We start from the raw sequence: 21329 nt of genomic DNA, 5'->3' as shown, positions 1-21329 counted from the left end.
GATGTCAAACTTTGAGTAATATCTGTAAGAAGAAAGCTGCTAATACATGTAGTTAGAAATGTAACGATTAGTCACCAAAGCGTGCAAACTAACATTATCAGACAGTGTGCAGACAACAAAACGCATAATTTTATATACCTGCTGCACATCGAGTTTGGCGCCAAATTCTAAGCAAACCTGAACGGCAGTTTCACAACCGCCGTTAACAGCTGAATGCAGTGCTGTATTCTTTTCCTTGTCTGTGAAACTCAATAGCTGCCATCGTTCATAGCCGCACTTTTCGGCTTCAAGATCATATGGAGGGTACAAAAAACGAAGCATGATTTTATAAGCACCGATAACAGTTTTATTCTTAACACTGAAATATATACGACGAAAATGAGAGGAGTTGATAATATCAACATGCGGGAATACCATCGCAGAACAAACTTGTCATTTTAAAAATAAGATTTGATAGTTATTCAGCTCATTCAATTCATGCATTCACGCAAACAATTAAGATTTAACGCTCGATTTTGCTAGGCATCATGATAATACGGCTCGTTATTATTTTTTGCAGAAGATGGATGAAACACAATACATAAAAGCTAACGAGGATTTGCATTCTTCTTGTAAAGGATTCCGGTAAAACATCATCTTTTTTACCATTGTTATGTTCTGAGCAAAAATTTGGGACAGATCCTCACAACGTGTCAAGCGTCTCGTTGCACACTAACTTTGATTATTAGTCGTTTCATATATTTCTTCTTCAGATCTAATGTAATCGCTTATGGACTTACTTGATTATCGTAGCACCAAATAGAAGTACATCATCATGTTCCCCATAACGAAATACTACCAAATCCTCTCAGATTGTCCAGAATTTCTATAGTCAAACCAAGGAAACTGATTTCAAACCGATAGATGTTATGCAATAGAAAAAAGTTTAAACATAATATCTTTGATCGGTATGGAGTCTGTCTCTTTGTTGTGACTGTATCATTAATAACCTGTTATACCTGTTGAGATTCTAGGCAAGAACCATACTCGAGACATAAAGCAACTGCTTCCTCGCTTCCTCCGTCCACAGCCGAGTGCAGAGCGGTGCATTGCTCCTTATCTTTCTGATTGAGAAGCACTTCTTGGGAGTAGCCAACCTTAATACCTTCAGGGGCAGAAGTTTGGTTATTGCACATTTATTGAACCATGATTCTACATCAACTTATACACTCTTAAAAATGTTGGGCAACATACGGTCCACACAACAATTGGTTAAAACTTTATCCAATTCTGGGTAGTTTTACACCAATAATGTGTGCTTTGGGTGAAAACTACACAGTATTGGTGTAAAACTACCCAGAATTGGATAAAGTTTTAACCAATTGTTGTGTGGACCGTATGTTGCCCAACATTTTTAAGAGTGTACAGATATTTAAAAAAATAACAGATGAGAGTAGGCCGATAAAGAGCGACATTTGCGTTAGATGCGTTTGATCAGCTATTATAAAAGTGAGTAAGTAAGTACGTACGTAAGTAAGTGAGTGAGTGAGTAAGTCAATGAATACGTGAGTCAGAGTGGTAAGTGAGTAAAAAGTGAGTAAGCAAGTAGGTAAGTAAGTTACTATGTAAGTAAGCAATAAGTAGGTAAGTAAGTAATTCAACAGAAAAATGTGCTTGATAAATTCATGTATTTTGACAGTGATAAATTAAACCAAAGCTATTCGCTCACTCCACAAATAATGAATCTTCGCTTCACTTTTTTTTTTATTTGTTTAAATATACATGTATGGCAGTGAGTCCAAACTTCGCGCGTGTCCATACTTCGCGGACGGTCATTATCTAAAAAACTAGCCAATATCCTTAAAATCTGACATCATCAACGTGAAAAGCGACCTAAAATTACCCTTTGGTTTAAGTTTCTTTAGGATGAGTTCAGTATTCATGAAAATATTGGCAAGAGATCGGCAAATTTTTCACCGTTAGCGCCCGTTTTGAAGAAATCTGATATTCTCAACAAGCATCACGGTATCACCATTTTGCAAGCAGAAATCATCAAAAATGTGAGTTAAATGTGGTACTAATCGATTCTATAGCATTTTGCCATCAATCTGATATAAATATTTCACTTCTTGAGCTTGAGTTTTTGTTTAAATGTCCACAAAAACTTTGGTCATAAAAAATGCGAGTTAAATGTGGTACTAATCGATTCTACAGCATTTTGCCATCAATCTGATATAAATATTTCACTTCTTGAGCTTGAGTTTTTGTTTAAATGTCCACAAAAACTTTGGTCCGCGAAGTTAGGTCACACTTTTTCTGAACGGTTTTCCAGCACAGCGCGCGTTCGCCGATCGGAATAGAATTTTGAGATCGCGATACCGGCGAATCCCCTTGACCTACTTTACATTTTCGTCCATGATTTTATAGTTTACGATCTTGCCGTCAATGTGGTAGCTATTTCTTGAATTGGTTTTGTATAAATTATGAATATTTTGTGAAAAAAATTAAGCCTGATGAATATTTTTTTAAAGTGCGCGAAGTTTGGACACCCCATCATATTATTGAGCTTTCAATCTAGGAAATATCACTTCTGAAATCGGACTTAAAATGTGAGGCACGTAAAATCTCTCGCCATAATTCAATTTTATCTCAATCAACATGATTAAAGTCAGAAGCGGATCTAGAGGGGGGGTTGGGGGGGTTGCAACCCCCCCCAAAAAAAAATCCGGGGACCATTTTTTTAAATCTTATCTTTTTTTTTAAACTTGTAATTTTATTTTATTCTATTTCTATGTATTTATTTCATTTATTATTATTATTATTATTATTATTATTATTTCTTTTTGGGGGAGGGGGGGGGCAAGAAAACGCCATTTTCACACACAGATTTTCAAAAATTTTCCCTACTGTGGGAGGGGGGACACCCCCCTGCCACACCCTCCCCCCTCGCTCGCTCCGCTCGCTTGGACTCGGTCGCTACGCTATTATTATTATTATTATTTCTTTTTGGGGGAGGGGGGGGGCAAGAAAACGCCATTTTCACACACAGATTTTCAAAAATTTTCCCTACTGTGGGAGGGGGGACACCCCCCTGCCACACCCTCCCCCCTCGCTCGCTCCGCTCGCTTGGACTCGGTCGCTACGCTATTATTATTATTATTATTTCTTTTTGGGGGAGGGGGGGGGGGCAAGAAAACGCCATTTTCACACACAGATTTTCAAAAATTTTCCCTACTGTGGGAGGGGGGACACCCCCCTGCCACACCCTCCCCCCTCGCTCGCTCCGCTCGCTTGGACTCGGTCGCTACGCTATTATTATTATTATTATTTCTTTTTGGGGGAGGGGGGGGGGGCAAGAAAACGCCATTTTCACACACAGATTTTCAAAAATTTTCCCTACTGTGGGAGGGGGGACACCCCCCTCCCACACCCTCCCCCCTCGCTCGCTCCGCTCGCTTGGACTCGGTCGCTACGCTATTATTATTATTATTATTATTTCTTTTTGGGGGAGGGGGGGGCAAGAAAACGCCATTTTCACACACAGATTTTCAAAAATTTTCCCTACTGTGGGAGGGGGGACACCCCCCTCCCACACCCTCCCCCCTCGCTCGCTCCGCTCGCTTGGACTAGGTCGCTACGCTCCCTCGCATACCACCCCAACCCCCCCCTTTATAAAAAGCTGGATCCGCCCCTGAAAGTGACAGGTTGACTACATCATGTAGACACAACAAGAGTACAGGGTCATCTGTAATACAACCATGCTTTATATTATATCAATTATGTTCGTCTAAATTCTGTTTTGACGCGTATAGGACGCGAGTATCATCTAGAATTTTATGTGAGCTTAACCATTCGTAATTTATGTTTCTATACCATGTATACGTTCTCTCTTTTTAAAAGCCATACCTAGTAATATACCGCAACAAACATAGACAAATGATGTAGAAAATGTTATATATTCATCATTATCATCATAATCTTCATTATTTCAATTTTTTCAATATTCATAAGCAGTCTTTACCATGTTTACAGTATATCACTGTGGCTGTATAGCATTACCACATATTGTTATCATTATCATCAATAGATTACTTGACAACCAATACTTTACAAATGCTAAATTAATCATTACTAATCCTTTTGGGGAGTAGATCATAGCATTTTATATATTCATCGTTATTATTATCATTTTCTTCATTGTAACTGTCAATTCTATCACTATAACTTCTTTCGCTTCTCGCAATATTTTTCAGAGGTTGTGTGCTGTATAAAAAATACAAGCTCTTTAACGTTTTCAGATCGCAGGCGTCTCTGTAACATCAAAATCAACATCGTATTTTGAAATGGATCCCCAAAATATCCTCCTAATTTGAGGATTTGTCATAAAGCGGAATAGAACCTTTCGCACGAATCAAACGGACACGGCTTAGGCGAACATAATGGATGTGTCGCCTGTCAGCAAACAAGCTCTTCCTATATTGACTGCATGGACAAATGAGTTAATACTTGAAAGTATCACACATTTCATTAAGAAGATTAATAGCATGCACTGTCATTCGACGAGTAGCGAGTCAATATGCAAACGACATGTGATATTTCCCCATGATTGTAATAAAGATAGTTCCGTGTTACTCACTGAACATGATGTCCAAACAAGGTCGTTTTAAAAAGCTCGAATAGGGACATGCGAGTTACTTCAAACAATAACACATAGCTGCCTGTTCAATTCACACCATTTGTCAATATTTTGACTAAATATTAAGGTATCTTTGTCACACACCAGCTACATTATCATAATCGTATTGAGGCCAATAACATAATCATTGCCAATCACATAATATTATCATACTATTATTTGATCATGTTAGGTGTAAAAACCGAGAAGTTATCTGTGCTACATCTCATCCCGAGTGTTTCTTCGCGTTAATTCGATTTGACACCAAAAAAAAAAAGATTTGGCGCGTTTTCTTGGCAATGTTATAGCTTTCCTTAACCTGCTGAAAGTATGACTTTTGAAAAATCTTATGAATCCTGTCATAGTAGCCAACATAATTATTACGAATGCTCTCTGAAATGTTCGTTACCACTCCAAAGATTAAACAGTGATTGTTATACGTTTCTTCCATTAATATTATTTTTTTTAATGAATCGCTAGGTACCAGATCAATCCGCTTCAAATCTGTAGTGATAACATAATAATAGCTATGTCAATTTCAATTAATTTATTTCTAATTCAGTAAGGACATTTGCACACATTAAGTAAAAATACTGCTTTAACGCGTGATACCGTTACGCACTATACAGATTAATACCATAGTCAATGATTATACCTAATCCATACCATATTGGGATTAAACTAGACTACCCACCATCTAAACACAGAGGCCCGTATTCTGAAGTCAGCTTTAACTTAAACTCAGGTTTAAAGTTGTGGTAAGTATGGACAGCCAATTGTTACATAAATCACTAACAGTAGAGATATCATACTTCAGCTCATTCGGCTCTCAAATAATTCATAATTGTGTAGGAAGTATAAATAGATGTTTGTCTTCACTATCGATGAACCAGGAAAGAGCACAGTAAACATAAGAAACATACAACTTAATAAAAATTTTGATACTTTTGGCTTGCCATACTTAAACCACAACTTTAAACCTGAGTTTAAGTTAAACCTGCTATCAGAATACGGGTCTATAACTTTAATAATAAGCAGAACCTGACCGTATTGGCGAGTTAATAATCACTCAGAATCCAGCCACCAAGATTTCTTTCGCAATCCACCATCAATTACTCTGACCATAATCCATCAATATCCCTTGTCAGTTTGCGCACTCAGCTGATTACCTATACGAGGTGTTTCTCCGTGGCAATCATTATCCATATTTTGCTTTCTCTGATTTCGCAGCGGTCAATATCGTGCCGTATTTTCTCTCTTCCGGGTTTTCCCATTGACTTTGTGTGTAAATTTAACACCGGGCAATATTCGCGAAATCCGGTTGGAAACCAGTTTGTGAAGAGACCGCAGTTGTAGCGCAGTGCGGCTCTATATACAGCGCAGCGCATAGTGCGATGCATGCCATGCACATAGACCAATAACTATGTGTATGCGCAGTGTGTACCGGTATGTGACGTGAGAAAATGGCTACTTCTAAGAGATTCGCTAGTTATGGTGCTGACGATTTTGAAAATATAGTGACAAACAAAGATGCTGAAAATACCAAAAAGTCTACGAAACAGGTCGTTTCTGTAATCCGTGAATATCTGCTTGAAAAATCTCTTCTGGGAGATTTCGAGACACTGGATAAAGAGACCCTTGGAAAGATTTTGGGGAAATTTTATGTGTCAGATTTTGGGGAAATTTATCAACACAGATTTTGGGAAAATCTTTTTAATCAATTTACTATATAGGTTAATAATAATAATATTAGCTGGCATAGAATGAGACACAAACCTATATTTCCCTCTCTGAATCTAATATTGCCCGCGCCTTCGGCTTGGGCAATATTGGATTCACATCGGGCAATATAGGTTTGTATCTCATTCTATGCCAGTCAATATTATATAAATATAACCATCCTTCACTTTGATTTTGAAAGCTCTTCGCGCTCAATCTGTTTTGCTTTCTAACAGTTAAAGTGGAATATGGATCCAATGCAATGAACAACTGATTTAATGAAATGGGAGTCAAGCTGCCTCTTTTGAAAGAGCAAATCATCTGCGAAAAAGATAATCGAGAGAAAGAGTATCACGAACAGTATTCGCATATCTTAACCCAATTTTATTTTCAATTTGAGTATAATGTACTAAATAATGTTTTACGCCTGTGTGTGCTTAAAATAAATATTTCAGACGAATAAATTGGGGAAAAAATCATATCTCAAAGGGAAGTTCACACTGATGGAAAGTTTGTTGTGAAAAAAACCAGGAAAAAAAATAAAAATATATTAATTTTGGTTACATTTCGGGTAAAATCCATCAAAGATCAAGGTAGTTATTAGCATTGTAAGTTTCTTATTTGAAACGTCATTTTCACTCAATCAGAGTGCTCCATGTAATATAAAATGAAGAGTTTAGTTGCAAAAGGGCTTAGGTCCACTTTGGACCATTCTGAGAAAAACCATGTTTTTTATTCTCACTTACTGCAATATTCTTATGAGAAACTAAATTGTCATGATGTACTACCCTATCATGTGAACATAAAATTGGGTATCAAAGAAATCTACCTGTCTTCATTTGTTTTCTATAAATTCTTTTAAAAATTATAATTGTGGACCTAAGCCCTTTTGCATGTAAACTGAAATGAATCCAATCTATTTTGATTAAAAAAGTGATTTTTCTTTGCCACTTTTTTTTACGTTTTCATGAAAATTTCAAATTTTCTTTGTTTTCATCAAAGCAACTAAAAATTTAGAGGTTTTGAGACAGAAAACAATAAAATTTATGAACAATGGACCCAACCCCTTTTGACAAATGAGCTCTTCAGAAGAGTTTGTTTGCAAAAGGGCTTAGGTCCACTCCAAGAAAATCATTTTTTTTTATTCTGCTATATTGCATATTTTTATGCGAAACTAAATTTTCAAGATTCGCTACCATGACAACATAAAATTGGGTATAAAAGAAATCTACCTTTCTTCATATTTCTTAAAATTTTCTTTTCCAAAAATTTCGGTGTGGACCTAATCCCTTTTGCAACTAAACTGAAATGGACCTAACCCCTTTTGAAAAAAAAGGTGATTTTTCTTTGCCATTTTTGATCACTTTAAAATAGGAATTTCAACTTTTCTTTGGTATCATCTTATATAGCTACTAAAAATCTATACATTGAGACCAAAAAATCAAATTTGATGAAAAATGGACCTAATCCCTTTTGCAAGTGAGCTCTTCAAATGCATAATTCTTTCAATTAAAGAGCGGTGCGAAATAATTTTTCTGTTGATATACTGAAGGTAGAATAGAAACTATTTTTTTCCATTAAGATAATGGGGAAGTTGCTCGCATATGACGTCACAAAAATACATTCTTAAAATTTTTCAAATCTTTGATGGATTTACCTCAAAACTTCACCATCAAAACAATTATTTTCCCTGCTTTTTTTATATAATAAAATTTTCGTCAGGGTAAACTTCCCCTGTATATTACTTTACTTGATATTCAAACTTATTCTGTTATTAGGAATTATACCTGTGATATATTTCTAGGTCTATTTTAAATTGCAGCTGGATATTTCGCATGGTAAAATAAACACACACAATATGAATTCAATGGTGAAATATACGATACTAATTTGCGAAAATATAAAACATATTAAATTGACATTCGATAAATGGTTAAAAAGACATAACTGAGAAAAGTGTACTTCTTAACGGGTGCTGCAAGAAATTTACAATCGAGCAAGCAATAATGAAAGCCCCCCGAAAAAGCTTTTGGATTTAATATAAGTAATTGCGAATTCATTAAATCCGTGGACGATTGATGTCCTTCTTCTATACAGCACGAGACATGAACTAATGTGCGAAGAATTTATTGGTCAAACTTGTGTAAGCTTCCATGTGTGGATGGCGGGCCGTGCATGGAAGTATGCATCTGCACTCGATTGCAAATAAGATGCTTACATTTCTTGCAGCTCCCAGTTAATCCCACATGGCTATTTATTTCCCACCATGCCTACTTACCTTCTGTTAGTAATATATCCAATACTTTTCTCGATGCATGGGTAGCAGCACAGTGAATTGGGTACACACCATTGTTATCACTCATACACAGCAAGGGAGAAAACTCGATCTGAAATTAGATTTTAAAAAATATTCAGAACATTACTTGGTCAATTCGAAATATATCCGATAAAAAGTTATCAAATCATAATATTGCATAACTGAATATTTCTTTAAGTTTTTGGAATAGTTTTAAAATGTCATTCATGGAACTTGGATAACATACATTCTATTTTAAAATACATTTTTTGCATTTTCTGTCTGAACACAAGATCAAAATGACGCTGGGTGATTAAACATAAACTTAAACCATTAATAAGTTAAAAAACAAACACAAAAGTTAAATAATACTGCTGGTATAAACTTGCTATGCAATCAAGATATCTTCCCCAAGCTTCAAATCGCCATAGAATATGAAGTGGTGCACTATTATAAAATTAAGAGTTCGCATAATATAGTGACTACAGTTGATTTGCAGCAATGGAAGTTCTAAAAAAGCACATGGCGCGCTAAATTGAGCACCCCAAGCACTGAAACCAGCACATGAAATGTAGCTACTATACACTCTAAAAAATGAAGTGCTAATGTAGCACTTACAGTGCTTGTATAATGAATACGCTTTGGATTGCTGATTTTTCTAGTTCAAACTTGAACGACAAAAAAAAGTGCAGTCACAATATATAAGCTCATTAAAAGCTAAATTAGCACTTCACTTTTTAGAATTTACGAGCTCTTCAAAGTACTGCTTTAGCACTTTATTTTTATAGTGTACTCAGTAGCTAAACTAAAAGTGGAACATCTCAAATCATCACAATATATATCTTTTTTCAAATGTTGACGGAAATTAATTATGAACGCCATGTTATCCATAATAATCTCGAGTCATTGAATAAAAAGAATACACTGTAAAAAATGAAGTGCTAATTTTGCACTTACGGTGCTTGTATAGTGACTGCATTACGAGTGTTGATTTTCTAGTTTAAATTTAAACTAGAAAATCAGCACTCGTAGTGCAGTCACTGTACAAGCACCGTAAATGCTAAATTAGCACTTCATTTTTGACAGTGTAGAATTGTCTAACTGCTCGACAAAGTGCATCATGATTACACTGGCTTAATCAGAGAAGCGTACTACTTATACAATCATCATGATCATAAAACAAGTATTTTAAAGTAGCTATGGTGTCTAGGCAAGAAAAATCGCTTAGGCCTACCAGTTTCTTTGCTGCTTCCAAATTGTCTTTCATAGCGCAGTAGTGGATGGGTACTTGACCGAACTCTCCGCGAATGTTGATCTCACAATCTGGTTGACGGCAAATTGCCTGACATACAAACACACCAAGAACAGTTACTGCAAGTTACTGATTAACATGGCCCTGGGAGGCGGGGATGATGGGGGGTGTTGAAGCACCCCCAAAATTAATTTGGGTTCTGCGTGTATTATTTTCCCGTTTAGGCAGCATCCCTATGTATCCTGGGAGATATGTAAAAATGGGGGGAAAATGTAACCAAAATGACCTCCATTTTGTAGGGAAAACCCTTTTTTGGCATTTGCAAATTCCTCGTGACCATTTTGACCTCCACTTTGTAGTGAAAACCTTTTTTTTTTTTTTTTGCTTTTCAAATTTATATTACCACCCCCATTACAAAAAAAAAAAACTCGTCCTCATGGCCCTACTGATTAATTGAATAATATAAACAATACTTAATTTGTTTAATCTTCGAAATTTAAAAATAATTGACAATTGTTGGAAAGTGTAAAAATGGGTTAATAAAGCAATCAATTGAAATAAGTCTGTATAAATAATACCATCTATGCAACATGATTCAGGCGGAAAATGTATATGAAACAATTCAGCATGGCTCTCAGCCTGGTGTCGGATTTTTTATATTTATATTTTTTTTAGATACAACGCCCCACTTGTGATGGTGATCTTCAGTGCGATCATTTTCAGCTAACATTTCATGATTTTTTTACGGGTCAAGTTTATACAAATGAACCAGATCTTTATCTATTCTATGATATGGCAACAATTAACCTTGATAACTACTCTCTCAGAAAACAATATCTTGTCGAAAATACATGTACTTAACGTTAAAGCATACATTTATAGTGTGCAAAATACATACCACGGTAGTTTACACTACAGAAACGCTGGTTGAAATTGTTATACAACGCTCTTTACTATTTTGAACATTACAGTCGTTTAAACAGTTTAAACAAGTGTTCAATTTTTAATTCTCAGTAAATCTCATGAACGGGAGGTCGTGGGTTCGAACCTCGGCCGAGTCATACCAAAGACATATAAAAATACATTCTGCCTTCTTGCTAGGCGCACAGCTTTTAGATCGGACATTATTCAAGCATTCATGATGTTTGATATTTGATGTCTCGTATTTGATATTCGATATGATATTATCTCACCTCTACAGAGTCCACGGAATTGATATCACAAGCCAGATGAAGGGGGGCCATCTTTAACTTGTTCAGTATGTTTGTTCGAGCCCCAATCCCGATGAGGGCATCGATGATTTTAGCTTCCCCGCTCTCGACGGCCCAGTGCAGCGGTGTATTACCATCCTCATCTACACCATTTATATCTATTAGTAAGTGAATACATAGGCAAAGTGTCAGATGGCCACGAAAACAAGAGTACATGTTTGCTGCTGCTTCTTCTACTACTACTACTACTACTACTACTACTACTACTACTACTACTACTACTACTACTACTACTACTACTACTACTACTACTACTACTACTACTACTACTACTTCTTCTTCTTCTTCTTCTTCTTCTCCTTCTCCTCCTCCTTCTTCTTCTCCTTCTCCTTCTTCTCCGTCTTCTTCTTCTCCTTCTCATTCCATTCTTCTTCTTTTTCTTTTTCTTTTTCTTCTTCATCTTCTTCTTCTCCGTCTCCTTCTTCTCCTTCTCATTCTATTCTTTTTCTTTTTCTTCTTCTTCATCTTCTTCTTATGGTACAAAATAATGTTTGAACAAATAATGAGAAAAATCAGAGAAGCATATTTTGCCTACGCTGAACATTCAATCAAAACATATGTAATAATGAGACAGTTAGGACTCGCCTATTTTCACCGAAAAGTTATATAATCCCCTTTTGAATCATCAATTTTCGACAAAGGCTTCTTTGTCGTTCTTTGTCATAATGGGCATTTGACAATGCATTTACTCTGTTGTTTAATACTATGTACATTGTTAGAAAATGTATACAGCAGAACAAAAAAATTCCAGAAGCAGAGTCTCGAGAACACCTGTAATCTTGCTGCACTGTGTAATCTTACACAACCGCGTAGCCAGGATTTCATTTTGGAGGGGGCGGTAAATGCACGCGAAGCGTGCCACCACTTACAGAGCGTGCGAAGCGCGCTCCCTAGGGGGTGGGTGCAGGGAGGGGGAGTTTCCCCCTCTTGCGCGATGCGCGAAGCTTTCGGTGTTTCATAAATTAAAATGAAAAGGAGCCGTCTCTCTTGTCTCTAGCACCTATATCAGCCCCAATTCAGTTGACTATATTGTGATTTTTAACCTTGTTTTCAAAAGTGATTGTGAACGCACACAAAAGGGATAAAATGGAGGAAATTAAAATAAGATTAACCCCGCGCGAAGCGCGGAAGCTAAAGTGTTTTATCAATTTTTTTGCAAAGAAAAGGGTCCCGAGAAAAGGGTATTCTCTAAGTTATATTGAATACTTCCCTTGGAAAGATCAGATTTGATTACAAACAATAATTTAGCGACAGTGCATATCTTTAACTCGCAAAACAGAGGAGAAGAAGGATATATGCCGGGAGGAAGATAATCCTCCCCGCGCAGAGCAATGAAACTCTGAAATTTCAAAGGGCGGACGTTTCGTCAAATGCAGATATCTCTAATACCCCCATCGGCTCAAATTCAATTGTTTTTCCTCTAAGATTATTGAACTTCATTACAAGGAAAACAGTGCGCAAAAAGTTGAAACTTCTGCATGTGTTGTATAATTATCCTGATGTGCTTCATTTTGAATGATAAAGAAATTTAAGTGTCATTCAAATTTCAAACTTAGGGCGCAGAACAGGACAGGAGATGAATGTGTAGTAGAATTTGATGAAAAATATTGTACTCTTTTATTTAATACAACACGAATTTTATACCTTCCTTTTTTTTAATTAGGAACCTGTTTGCCCCCGAATTATGGTTGTTTAGTAATGAGCTGAAAAGCGGGATAAGTTGCCTATATGGAGGTGACGGTAGAAATTGATATAAAGATTTTACCCGCCCGGAGCCGACCCGACCAGAAGTTCCGCGACCAATAAAAAAAAGATAACTTCATATACTTCAGACTATCCTTACACTAATTTCATGCCCTAATGTTTATATTTGAACTTTAACTGGTAAGAAACACATATAGCTGAGATGGAAAAACAGGGTTATAGAGAAAGGGTGAGGGAAACAAAAGAGAACTGCAATATTGTCATTTAACCGCGCGCAGCGCGGAAGCAAAATTCATGTATACAGTGCGTCCCAGAAAAAACGAAACCGGGATTTAGCGATGATTTATCATAACTTAATCATAAATAAAATAGACAAATGACCTACCAATGTAAAGCTTAGAATATCTTCTTTCATCTGGTATTAGTTAGATTATTCCTCATTCACGCATGATTGAGCAAAAAAAATTAGAAGAAAGGATGCCAAAAAAATCATTTGGCGGGGGGGTATCTGAATTTCAAAAAGAAAATCACATGACTAAAAAGTTCAATATCTCCTCTTTTCTTTGATACCTAAATCACAGAAAATGGTCAAGTAGTAAAAAAGCTATGATCCCTCGAAACAATGCTTGTATTTCTTTAATTTCATTAAATAGATGTGTTTTCACAGGTTTCCCACTGAAGCTATCGCACGGTAACAAAAGACTTAATGCATGGCTAATCGTCAACAAAACGGAGTGTCGAGTGAGTTTGAACGCTAGCCTGTAAAACCTCTTCATTTTAGGAAATTATTGAAATTCAAGCCTTATTTCAAATAACCAGAACTTTGTTATTTCTTGACCATTTTCTGTAATTGAGGTATCAAATTAAAGAGCAGATATTGAACTTTTTAAAAATGTGGTTTTCTTTTTAAAAACCAGATACGGCCCGCCAAGTGACTTTTTGGTATCCCCTTTTCAAATTGTTTATGCTCACTTATGCGTGAATGAGAAATAATCTAAGTAATTTCAGATGAAAGAAGAGATTCTAAGCTTTACATTGGTAGGTCATTTGTCTATTTTATTTATGATTAAGTTATGATAAATCATCGCTAAATCTCGGTTTCGTTTTTTCTGGGACGCACTGTATAAATTTAGAGCAAGAGTGAAGGAGTTTCATTTTGAGAAAAAAAAGAATAAAAAGAAAAACCCACAGAGTTCCCTTTCCTTCCTTCGCTTTCCCTTTCTCCTCTCTTTTTTCCCTTCTTTTTTTTTCTTTTTGGGGACGTTTTGGGGGGGCGACCGCCCCCACCACCCCCCCCTGGCTACGCGCCTGAATTCTTACATGCATTTGTGTAAAATAACAGAAAATTGATATTTGGTGTATGCAACCTTACAAATATATTGTAATAAATCTGTTTCCCCTTTTAGAAACAGACCTGTTCTGTAAAATTGTAGAAATTTTGTAAAAAATTATTTCATGTTTTAATAATTTACAAAATGATTTGGTTATGTCTTTCTGTAAAATATGTTTTTTAATATTTCTTCTGTAAAACCTTCTCTTTTCTAACAGTGTACGTCGCTGAGTGAAAACCATCATGAGCTGAAGAAAAGGCGACATTTTTAAAAACAACATCAGTTGTTTAGGAAGGGGGCAGAGATTATAAAATTCAATGTGTGCTCATTAATCGGAATCCATTAGCCGTCAGTGATGGACCTGATTCGATAACGTCCTCCTACCGATTAGTGCACAATGAATGTATAATTGGTTTCGCAATTATTAACTGCCCATTTTCTCTCTCCGTTAGTCCATGTAATAGTTAATTGTGCATTACTTACCCTCAACGAACTCAAAGGACCTGGTTAGGCCATCATGATTGACATCATAATTAATGACCAGTCACTTGATATATTAAAGCGAAATTTATTGTTCATAAATAAATTGAGGACGCTGCCTTCTTTTTTTCTACTCTATCATAGACTCTTAGAAACAAGTGGCGTACAGGTAGATGGGGTGGGGGAAAAAAAAATGAAAAATCACGATTAAGAAAAACATTTAAAAACAAAGAAAAATAATGAAAAAGAGAGAGGTAAAATATGATATCATTTTCTGAATGTTATGTCAAAATCTATCACAAAATTAGATTTTTGCAATAAAAATGTCAACATTTTGCTCGCTCGCTACTTGTTTTATAAATTTTGCCCGATCGATACGCCATATCTGGCCCCCTCAAATTTTCTTGGCTCATTACGCTACTGTTTGGTGAATATGCGACCGACCGATAAAAAATATCAAACAAATCTGGTAGATTCTAACCAATAAATTGATTAATTTTACCATTTTAAAAAAGTGTCCTGCGTTTCCCTTTTTTCTTCGTTTAATGTATATTTATTGTTCAGGCCAATAATCAGAATCGGGTCTGCGGATATTTGACGTTCTGTATGTTTAATGAAGAGCCATATATCATTCTCCCTTTTGCTTTATCGCATTATATCTTACCTTATTCCGCATTCAATCCCTTATCAATCATATTAGACACTTCGTGACGACTTCACTGAGAGGGGATGATAACGCGGACATTATTGATACTGACCTGATTAGTGACCTCTTTTATCAGCCATATATAATAAGTGATTTAGTGGAATCATTTTTCCTAGGTCCATGGTGGAATATAGCACATGCTTCCACCCGTACATTCTTTGTCATGATAATTTCAATGCAAGGTAAAAATCAAATTAAAAAAGATTCCCACTAAAGTTGATGACCAAATATAGGTTACTTATATTCAACAACCACAAATACATATTGGCGAAATGCGCCAATGATTTGTAAAATATCGTTTTCTTTTAGACGATGGAAATACCTGTACAATCATTATCATTAATGTTTTGGCACGGTAAATGTCTAAATTTCTTCATTGATTTTTTTTTAAAACCCCAGAAGATGCTTTTCGATTCACTTAATTCTAATTAAACTGGACCCCCATAAAATTGTGAAACCAATTCCTTAAGTGGTATTCCTTTGATCAGAATCCTAAAAATAATCTTTATATAAAAATGTAAATTTAGGCCTTATTTTAGGTAAGAGCAATTAATCGATTGACTTCTTGAATATATAAGCAATTTTTTTGTTGATTTATTCTAATCAAGACAAAATGAAGAGTAGATCAATTCGAAAAATTAATTAGTTATAATAGCCCCCCCCCAAAAAAAAAAAAAAAAAAAAAATCAAGATATGTAGATTATGGCGCGCCGATTTCGTCACAATGGAGTGGTCTGTTGCCAAGTTCTTGTACGGGTGGGCATCTGAATCAGCATCACCCCCGCCTTGTTAGTCATCTAGTCCGGTCTATTTCAAGGGTTAATAACATAAGGCAATGTTTAATCTTGTTGGGGATCTACTCACCTAGCCCACGATCTACGAGATAGTCCACCAGGTCACTTCGGCCGGCCTTGACGGCGTGGTGGAGGAAGCTAGCTTCCTTACTATCCAAGGCATGCAGCCGCTCCGGGTCCAAGTTAAGCCCAGTTAGAAACTCGTCAAAACTTAGCTGAACACTCTGGATATTGGAATTCATGTAGGAAGACAGAGAAACACACAGAAAGAAAGTGGATTAAGGGACAGAAATTGAGAGAGAGCGGTTGAGGAAGAGAGGGAGGCAGATGATGAAGAAGAAGAGGGAAAGAGGGGGAGAGAGAGAGAAGGGGGGGGAGTGGGAGGGGGCAGGATGTGTTGTCAATATTACGTTTTTAATTTTTTCCTATTTCCATACGCCTTGACAGAATTCGATAATCCAACAATTAAGGCGTTTACAATATTATTTATACAGTTGAAAAAAGAAAATTCCAATTGAATATATAAACAAACATTAGGTAAAGTGTTTATAGGGTCATTCTCAGAAAAATGCTACAATCGATGGGGGGAAAAATCGTAAAAATGAAGTCTACAGAATGGGTTGAAAGATACATGTTGTGAAAGTACCATGTATGAGAAAGTGGCAACAGAAAAGGGGCATGTCGCTGTTGCGTCAATTTGAAGTAATGACCAGATTAACTCAAGCACTGTATATCAACGTTACGGAGGTTAATCGTATAGCATTGCTCACTTATGTTACTCAATTAAATCACTTTTGAAATGATTGAAATAGAAATGCACACCATTTAGTTTCACTGTGGTATCAACAATTTTATTTACTGAAGCCAAAGTGTTTGCAAGATAGAAAAATATTCAATATTCTTTTTCAGAAGCAGGATTTTACCAAATAACATTTAACAAAAATTACTATAAAAAATCATTGCACATCTTTCGTTCAGTTTAATGTTCATAATTTGAGTGAGGCAACCTTAAAATAACTTTCATCCATAACCTGAGATCCTTAGCAATGCATGACCAATGCTGGGAATCCAAAGATAGTTTACCATTAAATCCTCTCGATGACATTTAACCTTGTCAAACTTCGTTACGGAAGTTAAAATCAAGTTACAAATTGCACTACTTATTCTGTTAGCTTAGGAATATCCAAATTAAGGTATTGGTATAATATTTTTTTAAAGTTATTGAAGATGAATGTGGAACGCATTGCTTAATTCCCCCCCCCCCCCCAAATAAAAAATGTTAAAAACAGAACAGGAAACGGACAACTTTCATTTTTGTTCTCGTTCTTGTTCACAGTTGGAATGAGAAAACCGAATAACCGGGCCACAGAATTGTAGTTCATCTTAAGTTCTGGCCCTAACTAATCCTAAATGACCAATTCTGGGAATCCCAAGATACTTTACCATCAAATCCTCGAGTGGCATTTACCCTTGTCAGTCTTCGTTACGGAAGTTAAATCAAGTCACAAATTGAAGTATTTATTTGTTAGCTTAGGAAAATCCATATTTAGGTATTCGTATAACCTTTTTTTAAATAAATAAAGATAAATGTGGAACACATAGCTTAATTTGCCAACCCCCCCCCCTTAAAAAATGTGAAAACCATAACAGGAAACGGAAACTGTAATTTTATTCTCGTTCTTGTTCAAAGTTGGAATTAGAAAACCGAATAACCGGGCCACAGAATTACAGTTCATCTTTAAAGTTTCTGGCAATAAACAAAATATAACAATCGCAGTCCCGAAACCAGGATGAGTTCTCTGGGTTACGAGGAATCCTGCCGCTTGCCAATAGCCAAAAAAGATAGAAAAAGAGGGAAAAAACATTTTAAAAAGGACATGGGGAAATGAATAGTAAAAAAGTAAGGTGAATGAAACAAGAGGCTAAAAATTCACAAATATATAAATTATTAATGGAATCTATTTGATCTTATCGCGATTTTTTTTTCATTATTTTGTTTCATTGAGATACGCAATTACGCATCCTGTTCGTGATTCAAAAAAATGATGAATAGCCAAAATGTTTGATTATCGAAATAGGTTTTTCATTTATAAATTCTAACAAACCGTGAGTATTTGAAATACCCCCCTTTCCATCTTTTCATGTCAGTAGGCCTCTATCGATTATTTCAGCACTTTTCATGCGAATTAAAGGGGTCATCCAGGCGGAAAAAATATGATCTGAACAAATAATATGCAGACAAACAAAATACTGCAAATATGATCAAAATCGAACAAGGAATAACGAAGTTATGCAATTTTAAAGATTTGCATTATTTTAGTGAAACAATTTAGTCTAAGCACATCTTCATGAATATTAGAAGTTGATTGATGGTGTACATACATGTAATCCCCACTTGTTCTTTTTGTATCCTATTGCATAAAATTATTTTTTATTCAATTTATATCCTCTTTATTTGAAAGCGTGCTTAAAATGTCTGGTTTTCATATTGGAATGACACATATTTTCAGCTCGCGCTTCGCACCCGCTGCGCATCATTTCCTTAGCAAGACACCCATCCTTTTTATGATTACAAAAAGTTAGTAGAATGTTCCGTTTCGGGGACTAAACCTCAAAAAGCGCGCGTTTTACCTTTGCAATAATTGTTTATTGGATATATATCTTGTTCTCAAATTACAACGTCCAAAAATTATTGTTTTCAGATCAAAATATAAAAAAATTACAGTCGCATCAATTAAGATACCCATCTTTGTAATTGGTACAAAAAGTGTTTAGAATGTCAAGTCGTCAGTCAGAATACGAAAAAAAATCAGCTAGCACTTTGAATTCGCATTATTAGTTTATTCAGATAACATCCTGATCATTTTTACATAAAAATGCTAGAATTTAAAGTTTTCAGGTTAGACTATACACAAGTTTTAGCTCGCGCTTTGCGCTCACATTTTTGATCGGTGATACATTAACCCTCCTCATGACATTGCAAACAGTTTTTCTGTCTTCTTTCTCCATGAAAGCTTAATTGTTTCTCCTTCTTCCCTTTCTCTACACCATTTCTGCCGACTACAGCATTAGACAAAGCCATGTCACCTGTTCTGGAACTAGAATCGTGCTATCAATCTCAGCAAAGTACAGCAAAGAGTGTATTAACTTCCGTAACAGTAATTGTTACGGAAGTTAATGCACTTTATATAGCAAAGGAAATTAGAAATTTTAAATTCTAAAGAAGATGCCAATATTCAAAATTTGTAGTATGAATTATTGAAAATTCTAAAAGCATTATATATCATATATAATTCTCGGGAAATTGTTTTCGCTGGCAATTTACCCTCTTTTCAAAGTGATGTTGAAAATAAGGTTTGTAATAATAATTTGACAAGGATGAATAGCTATCATTTGTATGGGTAAATAGGTGGACGGTACCTTATATGATTTATATCTGTATGATCCGGAGTGATTCAGTATAGCACAAATTTGTAGCATATTCAAGAAAAAATGTTACGGAAGTTAATGCGTTACGGAAGTTAATGTCTTTATGCTTTATGGTCCAACGTGGTCCTTATTTAGCAGCCATACCTTTGGAAATTGTATTTATTATGAAAGGTGTGTCTTATCCTATATAATACTGAATCCTTAACAGAACCGCCAAAGTGCATATTCTCTTAAGGTGCGTTACGGATGTTAAAGTTGTTTAGTCATACATTTTATTTTTTAAGAATAGTCCTTTATTTCTGTGTAATACAGGAAACACATATGATAATTCCCTATCAATTATTTATTAATGAATATCACTCTACTTGCAGACACCTTATCACATAATATCATTCACTTTGAATGGGAGAAAAAACTTGTGGCAGTATTTGTTACGGAGGTTAAAATGAATTTGGGACAAAGTTAAAAGTGAAATTAATCACAAAGGGATCATCAAATACTAGGATAAGCGCAGTATGTCGGACGTTTACACCAAGCTGCCCTCACCAGACATTAATGTAGGTAAGAAATACAGACTACTTAGGAAAGGGAATGATAGAAAAATCTAAAATTGACCCGAGACAGCGTCGATTTTAACAAAAAGCAAAAATAAAAGGCTTTTGTAATAAAATTAGAGCTTTACTAGTCACTGGTCGCATATCCTTTGTGGAGCTAGTACATTATTGTCATTTTCTTGATAATATTTTTGTAGAAAATGTTCAGGGTTGTGAAGCTAGCGGCCATAAGATAGTCGAGACACGTTTTTTGTGAATTGTAACATTTTTTTGAGAATGACCCTATAACACATAATTTAATTACATTGATATTATATGGTTCCTGTAAAATTTTAATTTTATCAGTAAAATAAATAAATCGAAAGAATCTTCCTTTTATAATACATCCTTCTAATATACTTCCAAATAAAGGCGTTATGCTACACACTACACTCACATCAACGGAAACGACTCCAAAACAAACGATAGTTTCTGATATAAACGTACTTTGATCGGTCCGGAGTCGGTCTCGTAAATGTGACTTTAGTTTTAAATTTGAAAGCAATTAATTCCTGCGTGTTGGCCAGTGCTTGGAAACGATTGAGCTGTTAGTTTATCAAATATTTGCATCACTTAGAAACATTTAAGTCTAGTCGCCTTTTAGAAAGCGTGACAGAAATAGAACAACTGGAGTCTCATGAACAGAGCCACATATCTCTTTTCGGGGAGGTGTTCGAAAAACTTCACCTTTATTTGGGAGTAAACACCCTCTTTTGGGGGCCAGGGGTTGTCAATATTATTTCTTCACCAAACACATGAACAAAAGCACATTCATTGGGGAGTCAAGACATCTTTTGCTTTGCTTATCAATAAATAAACAACCCCCCTGTTAAAAAATCGTTCCCAGGCCATAATTGGTAGTTTGATTTGGCATATTTCCGAACTCACCTCCTTTAACCCTTCGTTTGCATCCCAGCTTTCTGGTGCTGTTTCCATGTCCTCTACCACACAATCCTCATTAGTATGAGGGTTCTTGTACATTGATTGAAGCATCTTCAGAGACTGTTTCGCCTTCTTCATTGAGCCACTAAAATCCTGGAATGAAAAGATACGTTCTATCATCACAGACTATCAGAGATACTCTAAAATAAAATAATAAT

At 35.6% G+C, this 21329-nt stretch overlaps 1 protein-coding gene across 2 annotated transcripts in view; it reads right to left on the bottom strand.

The window, feature by feature from the left end:
• Positions 1-21329, bottom strand: part of LOC129279829 (transient receptor potential cation channel subfamily A member 1-like) — a 64377-nt gene that overhangs the window by 21734 nt on the left and 21314 nt on the right. For both annotated transcript variants that reach the window (XM_064111765.1, XM_054915885.2), the window contains 6 exons: positions 21118-21264; positions 16278-16431; positions 11115-11290; positions 9904-10011; positions 8652-8760; positions 139-284 (listed from right to left, as the gene is read on the bottom strand). In XM_064111765.1, coding sequence (XP_063967835.1) covers positions 139-284; positions 8652-8760; positions 9904-10011; positions 11115-11290; positions 16278-16431; positions 21118-21264 — 840 coding nt within the window. The remainder of the gene's footprint in view (positions 1-138; positions 285-8651; positions 8761-9903; positions 10012-11114; positions 11291-16277; positions 16432-21117; positions 21265-21329) is intronic.

This window comes from Lytechinus pictus, chromosome 17 (genome assembly GCF_037042905.1).
Source record: "Lytechinus pictus isolate F3 Inbred chromosome 17, Lp3.0, whole genome shotgun sequence".
NCBI classification, from domain to species: Eukaryota; Metazoa; Echinodermata; class Echinoidea; order Temnopleuroida; family Toxopneustidae; genus Lytechinus; species Lytechinus pictus.
Note: the sequence above shows the minus strand (reverse complement) of the source record. Positions and strands in the feature narration are given on the sequence as shown.